The sequence below is a fragment of the Vanessa atalanta genome, chromosome 7 (assembly GCF_905147765.1).
Source record: "Vanessa atalanta chromosome 7, ilVanAtal1.2, whole genome shotgun sequence".
Taxonomy (NCBI): Eukaryota; Metazoa; Arthropoda; class Insecta; order Lepidoptera; family Nymphalidae; genus Vanessa; species Vanessa atalanta.
In genome coordinates this window covers 865,659-878,166 of record NC_061877.1, presented here as the reverse complement: position 1 = coordinate 878,166, position 12,508 = coordinate 865,659, and the positions used below count along the sequence as shown (strand labels likewise).

The following is a 12,508-nucleotide window of genomic DNA, read 5'->3' as shown; positions in this document are numbered from 1 at the left end:
AACAACAATTTGCTCCTTTGATGTAATTATTTATTAAATACGAAACTTCATGAGCGGGCAAACGTCAAAACGGCCATCATAGCGTGCCGCTACTATAGGTATAGGCATAATGTTAGTACAAGTTCTTAACTATTTAAATAAAACGATATTTATAATTCTTATATATATAATTATTATAATATTTTATAAGAATTATAGATAATGTTCTGCTCGATGCGCAATGAAATATATTTATATATATATGTCGGAGAAGCAGGATGCCGAACAGTTGGGTTCGGGGATTGATCCGACATTTGTAAGACTATGTGGGCGTGCAATGGAGATATTCATAAAATAAAACGTATTTAATATCGTTTAATCACTGTATTCATTGATTCAATAATCGTACACCACAATAATATCAAAGGATTACAATAATTCATCTCGATTAAGAGCAAATGGGTTTGGAAGCAACCATCACATTCGAGAAGCTTGTCAAAACATAACGACTCGCGTTGCCATGGCACTTACAACTCCATTCGGGGTGACCCGCTCTTAAAAGTAAATCAGCCATCAAACATTATTGCCAACTACTCGATTAATTAATTATCCAAATTAACAACTAAAGTAACCACGCTCCGATACGGCCATCCTGAACTATCACACGTCCTCGTGTGTCTCGTTGCTGTAAACCTCCTCGTCTGTAAACAATGAAACAACAAATGTACATATCATAACACGCTTGGCCATTCTGACCACCACACGATGAATATTATAACCGTCCATGCTATCTCAATAGCATAATATTCTCTAGCAGCATAACTTTACAAGGTAAGCGACCAGCAAGACCACCAAGGTCTATTTATGCTACTAAGTCAATCTCTTGCCACCAAGGCTGTCATTTGCCACCAAGGCTGTCATTTGCCACCAAGGCTGTCATTTGCCACCAAGGCTGTCATTTGCCACCAAGGCTGTCATTTGCCACCAAGGCCAATTTTGTCACCAAGTCAATCACTTGCCACCAAGGCCATCATTTGCCACCAAGGCCAATTTTATCACCAAGTCAATCTCTAGTAGGGTCACTATGCTATGCTTTCTCTTACCAAGTAATTTGCTAACACCGAAATCAAAACAAAATGAAAACTGCCCACCGTTATCAATAAAGAATAAGCCTACAGTTGGCTTCATCGTGCAGACATCCACTCGACGTTCCACAACCGACTGGCTTGTTTTGTTTTTCCTTCTTCGCACAACGCGTCGATATGTGGCTTCGCTCGCCGCAGGAAAAACACGTCAGCGGGGATGTTTTCTTCAAGACGTCCATTGTATTTCTTGCTTGCTTGAGCTTTGGCGTTGTTAACCTGCTGAGTGAGCCTTCGTGGTCTGATATGTGTTCTGATCCCACTTCTGATGTCGGAGAAGCAGGATGCCGAACAGTTGGGTTCGGGGATTGATCCGACATTTGTAAGACTATGTGGGCGTGCAATGGAGATATTCATAAAATAAAACGTATTTAATATCGTTTAATCACTGTATTCATTGATTCAATAATCGTACACCACAATAATATCAAAGGATTACAATAATTCATCTCGATTAAGAGCAAATGGGTTTGGAAGCAACCATCACATTCGAGAAGCTTGTCAAAACATAACGACTCGCGTTGCCATGGCACTTACAACTCCATTCGGGGTGACCCGCTCTTAAAAGTAAATCTGCCATCAAACATTATTGCCAACTACTCGATTAATTAATTATCCAAATTAACAACTAAAGTAACCACGCTCCGATATATATATATCTGAGAGTCAATTTTCCCGCCATAACGAGTATCTGTCAATGTTCATGTTGCCAGATTAAAAATATAAAATTATAATGATTAATATACAAAGTGACAGATACTCGTCCGTAATATACAGATAATAATATTTAATATCAAGTATTACATTTTAATTGAGTCTCACAATAACTAGTAGAATTAGTTAGAAAAAAAAACATTAACCAAAACACAATGGCCTAAAATTACATAATTGTATAACAACAACAAAGTGACATGGCGGGTTTTTCGACAGCAAAAGTCCGATCTCTCGTGTCAGAGATTAACAATGCCCATTAAAAAATTTAATGGGCTGTTAAACGCAGTCGTTAAAGCTAGTCTCGATTTCGCAGTCTTTCTTTATAACAAAAACTTTCTTTATAATAATTGAATACTCAATTTTCATTTAGTGGTAGTTTTGTGCAAGGTAAGGTGCTATCCACTCTTCAAATATTCTACTGCCAAGGAACAATAAATAAATAAATAATAAATATTGGACAACATCACATACATTACTCTGATCCCAATGTACGTAGCTAAAGCATTTGTGTTATGGTAAATCTGATGTAACGACGGTACCACAAACACTCAGACCCAAGATAACATAGAAAACTAATAAACTTTTTCTACATCGACTCGGCCGGGAATCGAACCCGGGACCTCGGAGTGGCGTACCCATGAAAACCGGTGTACACACTACTCGACCACGGGGGTAGGCAATACTTATTGTATTGCAGTTTGAAGAGAGACTTGGCCAGTGTAATTAGAAGCACAAGGGAAATAAAACTGGATGATATTTTGTCATTATTATACCTATTTTTACAATAACTCAAACACAAAGAAATACCAAAAAATGCGTGTTGTCATCAGCAGTATTATAGCGTCAACGTATACTAATATTTTTATTTTATTTAATTTAACGTATTTGTACCATACATATATCACGTTCACATTTTAACTTTCAGCGCCCCTTCTCTATATAAATTTTTACGGAATAAGCTTAAAAAATGGTACACTTATTAATTTATTGTAAATTGTCAAAGGAGGCCAGCCAACGAGCACGAACCTCTTTTGTTTTCCGACTCTTTCCGCTACTATGGTAGTTATTATCTGTCAGTGTGTTTTATCGGATTGATCTGTGAATGTTGAAATATCGTTAAATTTGTAATATTGTTGTTAATTATTCTTTTTCATTAATGTTTCACTTCTGCCCTAACAATATTCATTTCTTTGCATGCCATCTTATTCTATTTTATTTCGCTTGTCTCTAACCGCGGTTACTAAACTTCATAGTAATATAACTTGCTACTTTCGAAATCATTTATTATTTAATTCATTCATTTCGCTTTTAACAAGTCGAATAACTGTAAGAGCGTTTCATTTCTGACATTTCCTTCGTAACTTTTATACTACGTTGATTCAATTAAAAGGATCAATTATTTCAAAAGTTTTCGTTAAGGTTAATTTTAATACATATTTGACCTTAATTTTAATTTGTATTTTTACTAAACCTATTTATGTTTATAACTGTTTCATATTTTTAATTGTCGATACAATTAAAAACTATAATGCCGACTGATGCTTGATTAGCTGACGATTTATTTATCTACACAGCCCTTCGCAGCCAACGGCAGATCATATGCTTTTCCCAAGATGAGCCAAAGCCACCTTCTTCAGGTTATCTGTCCATTTGACTGAAGGGCAACACTAAATCAATCAACACTACAATACCCTACAAAGAAGAAAATACAATGAATGATGTACACGGTAACTAATTGAGAATTTGAGCGTAAGATTTCTAACATCCAATGATATATGTGTAAGATTACATATCAATTCTTGTTCAGTACCTTGGTACTCAAGAATTTATAAAAATATATCATAAATCATTAATACACACTATTAATACAATAAATAAGAATAAACTTGTATACTTAAATTTATTAATAAATCTTATTATTAATTATAATAATAATTTTTAGAAAAATACACCTGGTTTTAGGATCGAGTTACATCACAGGACTGAACACTAATTGTGAATAACTGCAATGTTTATTTGAAATGAGCAACTGTGCGAGCTTAGTTCCGATGAAGTATCTGTGTAAATTTGATTAGGTCACTCGTTCGAGGATCGTTTAGATTTGAACCGGTAGGTGGCGTTGCGATTGCAAAATAAATAAACTATAAAATCTAACTAAAACTATGAATCATGATTTGCACTACCCTTAGACCAACGAGCAGTCATTAATTGAGCCAAATAAATTACGTAATTAATGGTAAAAGTACATTAATGTAATACGTTGGCAAACACAAGAGGTACAAAGTTCATGTTTTGTTTTTAATTTTAGCTGAAAAATTAAACTGCGCGTTGTTTCATCTATTATTTTCATAAAAATATAGAACTGTTTTGTGATATGATGATTAATTTGTCTCCATACTTCATCGCATGTTTGGTGGTGATAGCAAAATGTTGTGAGGAAACCTGCATGACATTTCAGATGAAGACGCGATGCCATGCGGATAGCAAGCAGTGTGGTGGAATATGTTTCAAAATCTGAAAAATCCACCAACAGCGCGATTTTTAAGACATATTCTGCCTCGCACAACCACTCTGTGGAACCAGCTTTCGCCAGCGGCCGGCAACGGTCCTGCAAGCCCCCCGGTGTTGCAGATGTCCATGGGCGGTCACTTTCCATCAGTTGAGCTCCCTGCTCGTCACATCACATATAAAAAAAACCTTCTCTTCAAAAAGTAGAGGAGACCTAAATCCTATACAGTGGAATATTTATAAGCTCTTATATTTGCGTCTGTAACTTTTTTGATATAAAATTGGTAAAAGAGCGCGCAAATTGTCACCAATGTATACATACATTATACATACATTGACGCCGTAAGATTTATAAACTAAGAAATTATATTAGTTACACTGGCTCGCTCAGTACTCACTCATAGCAAACTTAGTACTTGAAATAAAACTAGTTTTTAACGGATTTAATCGCGTATATTAATTATTTTAACATCCCGACGTTTCGAGCACTTTGCAGTGTTCGTGGTCACGGGCAGACTGAAATCGCGAAAATCTAAGACAACATTATGTAAACTTAGTACTGGTACTTTTTGTGTTCATCACGTCTTCTCTTATATGATTAAGTTGGGAATAAAAAGACCCCAAAACATTACTACGTGATACTTGAACGTCCCTTAAAACACATTTGGCGTTTCACTGTCGATGATGCAGAAATGCTATTCGGTGGTTAACTCACGTCGTATCTCACTCGTAAAATATCTTAGCCGACTATCAACCGCTGTTGCTCATCAGTTTTTGACATTTCACTATCATATTCTGTGATACATTTCGAGTTTGATCACACAGAATAGATGGTTCAAGTACCAAAACTGTAAGATATTCTTTTATCTGCTCAAAACACTTTTAGATGTAACCTTTTAAGCTTGGTGTTTTGTTAGAACAATAATCGATTTCATTAATTATACTAAAATATTTAAATTATTATCGAATTATTTATAGAGGAAATAATCTCTTTTTAAATATTCCCTGAGAACTATCCAGTTTTAGATATCTTAAAGGTACCCTTTGTAGATATGCAACATAATATGTGGAATTTATTATTTGGAAATGTTGGAAAGATATCTATTCACAAACTTTTTTTCTTTTCTGAAATATATATTTATTTATTACAAATACACTGCTAAAAAGCTTGCTCTAACATAAAATTTGTTTTTAAAACTTTGTAACCGAGAATTCTTAGGAAGCAGGTTATATTATTTTAAAAAGTCTCAATTCACACATCAAAGTTGGTTAGAATATCGTCTTTATTTTTATTTTTTTTATTTGTATCACACACATGCAGGAACTCACACATCCAAAAACCAGGTTTGATAACAATGTTAGCTGAGATTAAGTCATTATGGAACTATTTATTTAAATAAATATCATCAGACTTCATTTTCGTTTCCGTATAAAAAGGTGTTTAAGAATTATGCAAAATACTGCAGGAAATCGGTATTTTTTTCACGCCACGCTTCATTAATTACTATCTTCATGCAACAAGTCACGTCTACTCGTTGCTCCATTGCTTTGTGAAAGAACAACAAACCAAGAAACACACAGACCAATGAATAATGCTAGTCCATATAGATTCTTTATATTAACTTGATTTAAGAAAACCATCCACTTTACTTACCATACCATAAACATAAACAATTTGGCGGCAATTGATCATCTTTATTCATAGACTCTTGTACACTTGATTTAATTTGATTTGCATTAAAAATATGTAGACGTATAAAAAATGAGACATCTGATGGTACGTGTCCCCACTATGCATAGACATTTGCACTATAATAAATAGTAATTGAAGATACGCTCCACGGTTTGAGAACACTCCCATTGCTGCCACAACTAGTATCGGAATACTTGGCGTTGATGTTTCCAACCTAATTCACTTTCGCGGTCAACTAGAAAGATAATCCAAATTGGAATAAAAAATATTGGTGTGCTCAGCAGGGCAAGACGTCACGTTCTCGTCGGCCCATTGCCTAAAACTATACAAAGCGCAAATTCAGTTTAACATGGAGTACATCTCTCACCTCTGGACGGGTGCTCCCCAGTACCAGCTTCTTCCATTAGACCGTATTCAACGCAGACTGACTCGAATTATCACCAATTAAGCCCTTACCGAGCCTCTTGATCCTTTGGCTTTGCGCTAAGATATTGGTTCACTCTGCATCTTCTACCGCATTTTTCACTGGGATTCATCTACAATTTCATTCAAACGATCCATATATCATTATCACATATTTTTTGAAGGATTAAATAAAAAACTATCTTGCCGAAAATACAATAGCGAAGCTGCGATACAGTGCTAGTACTGTATGATTATAATATCTTATTCCAAAAACCAATCCTTTTAATTTTGATTAATTACCTTGATCGTTATTTGTTTTCATGGGTAATTAACTTTTATAGTTTTTTGATTCTCGGTAATTATCGGACATGGAATTTCAATTACGTAAGCTTATGGACATGTTATTAGATTGCATGTTTTTCAAATAGTTTTCCCTTTAATATTGCTAGTCACGCTTCATCTATGATAGTGTACAATGTTTTATGTAGTTTGATTATAAATATTATAATGATTACATTCATAATTTTAATTACTGCGTTTAATCAAAATCCTGTTCAAGGAACACATTATGAACCGATTATTGTTCAAGACTTTGTGAACTGTGTAAACGATATCATGGAAAGGAGCTTTCCTAAATCTGGATATTTAATTTTTGCCAACACAAATACCAATAATACCATAGTTGAAAGAATTAGAAGTGACGTTCTAAAAACAATTCATGAAAGTAATAAATACATCGTTCAAATATCTTATCCAGATAAATCTCCGATATTTCCTAAAGGACAAAACGTGAATTATAGCTATGTTCGTAAGGACCCGTACATCGGAATGCCAGTTGCTGATTATTTTGTTATGATTATAGAAAATTATAAAGATTTCAGTTATTTAGCAAGAAAATTAATTCGATCGCGTTTCTGGAATCCGTATGCTAAATTCGTAATCATGCTTATACGATTTAAGAAGAACGATGTTGAAAATCACAAACAAATTGAAAATATGCTAAGCTGTCTGTTTTACTACAATGCAATAAACGTAATCATTGGTGTTCCAAAAGCGTCAAATGTACGAAATGCAATAATTTACAGCTGGAGACCCTATGATCCGCCAACATTTTGTGGAAATTTGAATGACACCGCCGAGAACAGACTTGTCGTTGAAAATTTATGTGAAAAAGGAACTGTGAAATATAACAAGAACCTCTTTGAAAATAAGCTTCCTAATGACATGAAAGGTTGCGTTTTACAAATATTAGCTCTTGAAAGGCAACCATTTATTAGCATAAACGAGTCTGATGTTAATATAGAAAAAATACTTGTTAATACATTGTTTAAGAAACTCAATTTTTCTGTAAAATATAAAACTATTAGTGGTTTTAGAGGAGAACGAAATGAACGAGGTGTATGGAATGGAGCCCTTAAGGATTTGGTTTCGAGAAAAGGGCACATACTTTTGGGTGGTATATTTCCAGACTTTGATGTACACGAAGATTTTGAATGCAGCTCTACGTACTTAGCCGACTCATATATTTGGGTTGTACCTCGAGCCTACCCTTCACCGCCTTGGGTATCACTTACGATAACATTCCAGGACTTTGTCTGGTATTCTGCGATTGGTGGATTTATTTTATGTATTTTAGCTTGGAAATTTTTAGGCCAACTTAGTGGAGACTCTTATTACAACAAAAATTTTGGCCATTGCTTACTCAATACATGGATATGTTTGTTAGGTTTCTCTGCGTACGTTCGTCCCAAAAAACAAAGCTTACGTATATTTTTCATCTTTTTAAATTTATATGGTATTATATTTTTGACAGCGTATCAAACTAAACTGATTGATGTTCTTCAGAATCCTACTTATGAAAATCAAATTGATAATGTTGAAGAGTTGGTGCAAAGCGAGTTAAAATTCGGCGGCATTCAGGAATTACACGATTTATTTTTCAATTCTAGTGATCCATTCGATAATTTAGTAGGAGAAAAATGGACTGATGTATCAAATATATCTGAAGCATTAAAAGATTTAATTTTATACCGAAACTTTTCAGTACTTTGTAGTCAATTTGAACTTTCATATCTATCGGCTATTATACCTTATCTCAACGATGCTAATGGTGATGATAATTATTATAGCTTTCCCACGACTACGTTTAATGTACCTCTAGAAATGATATCTTTAAGAGGGTTTCCTTTCATGAAAAAGATCTCACATTCTTTAAATTTACATAAACAATTAGGGATAAATACAAAAGTGAGGAATTATTTCGCTGAGACAAGTAGAAGAAAACGAGTGAAATTACTACAATCATTACAAAATAAAGATGAACATTTTAATGCTTTATCTTTTCAACATTTACAGGGAGGGTTCTTTGCGTTGGCTGTAGGAGTGTCAGGTGGATTATTTATTCTCTTGTTAGAACTAAGTTCGACTAATAATTTCATTAAACGCAACGTATTAAAAAAGACAACTTACTAAATAATTTTTACCTGATTTGATCGTCTGAACGGCTGATCTGAAATAATACTATTTGCATTTCATTTTTTCTGGTTATGAAATTGTATCATAAAATCATATGTACTTTATTTTTTGGACGTACTTATGACTTTTTTAAAAGGTACCAATAAGTCTGTATCTTTCGTTTATAAAGTGTATTATTGTAAACAAAACGCTAACCTCAGTGCTATTTTCTAGTCGATTCGTGTCTCAACTGAGAAATTTATACGTCTATCTATTAAAAACTATAATTTTATTTAACCAATGTTGCATAATACTTTCTCAGAGTACATACTTACTTACATTTCACAATTGTTTTCTGCGGTGAGTATCGAGTTTGATCTTACTAAATATCCCTACTTGCTATATTTTTCGATTTACATTAATCTAATATTAATCATAATTGCTTTGTAATTAGGTATATCTTGTTTTACGAAGATGATAGCTACGAGTATGATCTGAGATCAATGTACCTACTAATGAAAATATTTGTTTCTGCTGATTCTAATTGTATAGGTGTAAAACAAATATGTTTGGTATGATGTATGAGTGCACATTTAAATGTTTTAAGAAAAAACAATATTTGTATAATATTTTTTGGGTAATACCATTAAAGCTATTGGATGTTACATGGTCTTATAATTTCTATAAAGATTTCCTTTTATGGAAAACAATAATTTACTTGGTGGTAGGTGTTTGTGCAAACCCGTCTGGGTAGGTACCACCCACTCATCAGATATTCTGCCGATCAGCGGCAACACTTGGTATCGTTGTGTTCCGGTTTGAAAGGTGAGTGAGCCAGTGTAACTACAGGAGACATAACATCTTAGTTCCCAAGGTCGGTGCCGCATTGGCGAAGTAAGGGAGTCCGCCTATCTATTACATACAAAAAAATACGCCGTTCTTTTTTTTTTATGGCATTGGTTGGTGGACGAGCATATAGGCCAACTGATGGTAAGTGGTCACCACCGCCCATAGACAAAGGCGCCGTAAGAAATATTTACCATTCCCTACATCACCAACCTTGGGACCTAAGATGTAATGTCCCTTGTGCCTGTGATTACACTGGCTCACTCACCCTTCCAACCGGAACACAACAATACAGAGTACTGTTATTTGGCGGTAGAATATCTGATGAGTGGGTGGTACCTCTCCAGACGGGCTCGCACAAAGCCTGTTTGGGTTGCTAACAGTCCAAAGTTTCGTAGTTTTTAGGAAGTTTAAGCCATCAGCCCTAAAGGTGATAAGAGCTCCAAGATTATTATGTAGCAACAATAATTTATTTTTTGCTTTACAAAGTTAAAGTGCTGTAAATAAAATTTGATATCGTTGGGACGATTCACATTGATCAGCTTTTCCTGTCAATATAAAAACGTCAGAAAATCATTGATTGAAATTCACGCCCCCGTAACAAGATTGGAACAAAGAAAAAGTAACGAGAGAAGTTAATTAATTTGTTACCTTTGTGATTAATGTTTCAGAAAAAAAGATTGATTTTATTGGTATTCCAATTTTTTGGCTTATTGGTAATAATTTAATATTGAAAGGGGCATAAAACTTAAGTTTTCTTACAATTAGCTTAATTATTTTCGTTATTTTGACTTGGTAATTTTAATAGTTCTGAAACAGACTGCAATGAATTGGTGTTACGTTGGGCATATTAATCACATAAAATGGTGCTTATTTTATTTTTAATCCTATAACCAGATTGAAGTTGGGAAATGAAACGATTGTTTTTAAATATTTTCGTAAAATTTTATGTTTTTTTGTATGGGCAGCTGAGACGGCAAGTGTTGAGAATTACTGCCTTTTGGAGGAAATTATTAGTGTGATGAGGAACCTTTGATATATTAAGGCTGCGTTGTAGACTTTTAGATACAACCCCAAGTGATGAGATGACTTTGGGAACAATATGGATGGTGCCTGAACGCCACTGACGCTTCAGTTCTATTGCTACGTCTTGATATTTACTGAGCTTTTCCGAAATTTTCGACTGTATGTTATGAGTGTTAGGGATAGCTATGTCAAAAAGATAAACAGTTTTATTATTTTTTTCATGTGATATCGGGTCTATTGAAGTGTATTGTTTTTTTCTGTGATTATGGTTCTATCCCAGTATATCCTGTACCTGTTATTTTCTAGTATGGTGTCGGGTTTGTATTTATAGTGTGGTATCTTCTTTTCTATAAAATTATACTTGTGTGCGAGATGTTTATAATCAGTTTGCGCAAGGTCTCGTCAAGCAGAATGGTTTCAGGATCAGAGTGACAGTGTCGGCATGTATCTGATTGATGATTAGGGGCGCGTATTATGTGCTTCTGGTAGTTCCGGGTGTCAATTACTTGATCCTGAATCGCTAACATAAAAGCTTTCGTTACTGGCAAAAGCCTCCTCTCCTTTTGAGGAGTTTTATGTGGAAGTTAATAGTAATTGATTAGTTTTTAAAGGCGCGTTATAAAGGAAGACGAGAAATAATTTTAACAACATTTATTACAAAGAATATACCTTAATACAATTTATATACAACCTTTTTTTTATATCTTATGTATTTAAACGATAATTATTATCAAATACTACTTTATAGAGGACTAGTAGCTACTTAGAATAATAATAAGAGCGTTATATACTAGGTAATCTCAGATTTTATTTAAATTAATTGATTTTATAATTTTGAATCATTTAACTTTTTTTTAATTTTTCCTGATTTGTAACAGTTTAAATAGATCTAAGATTGTCTTATCCTTGAAGATATTTCTTCCAGCACACCCATGAAAGAAAAACATGAACGAATGATAAATAGGAGGTAGACACGTAATATTATACATAAAATAAGTTTATGTATAATTAGACAATTATACATAAACTCAATTTGAAAGATACTTTATATATATCTGTGACTATTAATTAAAAAGTAAATAACGTTAAATGTCACATAAATACATAATGAAAGATACCTTTTATGGTATTTTTTTTATGAATCTTATTTACGTATGCTGGAAACTGTTTCTTTAATTGCTTAGTAATCTAAAAATACGTCAATAAAATCAAAATGTTTAATATAAATTTTAATGCGAGCGTTAATTTGTGATTTTTTATTTATTCAGCTTGTGTTAAGCTAATCACTTGGTATTCAGCTTTTATATACATATTAATAACATATAAACAACGATAATCATACGAATTGCAACAACGAATGCAACTCTACGTACATTTGATACTGGCATATCGAGATTGTCTATTCGATTCAGATCAAATTAGAGACGAAATATTAAATCAGTAACTTATATGATTTTATAGTTTCTCTCCGTCCAGATGCTGAACATTATAATACGAATGATCGGGGAAGCGTTCCAGTTCGATATAATCCATCTCTGTGCACAGCAGCCGTTCCAACATGCCCACTACTTCCTTGAAGTCCGGACGTGACGTTGGTTCCGCCTCCCAGCAGTAGTACATGATATTGTACAGTTCGCGACGGCAGTGTTCCGGCTTTTCCAAGCGATGGCCTTCTCGTACCTGATTAGATAGAAAATGAATATCTATAAAACTTTAAAAAAAAAGGTAAAAAAGACAAAAC

The 12,508-nt window shown here is 33.8% G+C and overlaps 2 protein-coding genes across 5 annotated transcripts in view; one reads left to right on the top strand and one right to left on the bottom strand.

The window, feature by feature from the left end:
• Nucleotides 1–6,385: 6,385 nt before the first annotated feature.
• LOC125065410 lies at nucleotides 6,386–11,219 on the top strand. The gene is made up of 3 exons (XM_047672990.1): nucleotides 6,386–6,446; nucleotides 7,001–8,889; nucleotides 11,154–11,219. Exons 1-3 carry the CDS (start codon nucleotides 6,386–6,388, stop codon nucleotides 11,217–11,219), a joined length of 2,016 nt encoding a protein of 671 aa, XP_047528946.1.
• A 261-nt stretch (nucleotides 11,220–11,480) lies between these two features.
• The window catches only part of LOC125065373 (tyrosine kinase receptor Cad96Ca), a 75,974-nt gene continuing 74,946 nt past the window's right edge, over nucleotides 11,481–12,508 (bottom strand). For all 4 annotated transcript variants that reach the window (XM_047672937.1, XM_047672936.1, XM_047672935.1 and 1 more), the window contains one exon: nucleotides 11,481–12,447. In XM_047672937.1, coding sequence (XP_047528893.1) covers nucleotides 12,223–12,447 — 225 coding nt within the window. In that variant the 3' untranslated portion in view covers nucleotides 11,481–12,222. The remainder of the gene's footprint in view (nucleotides 12,448–12,508) is intronic.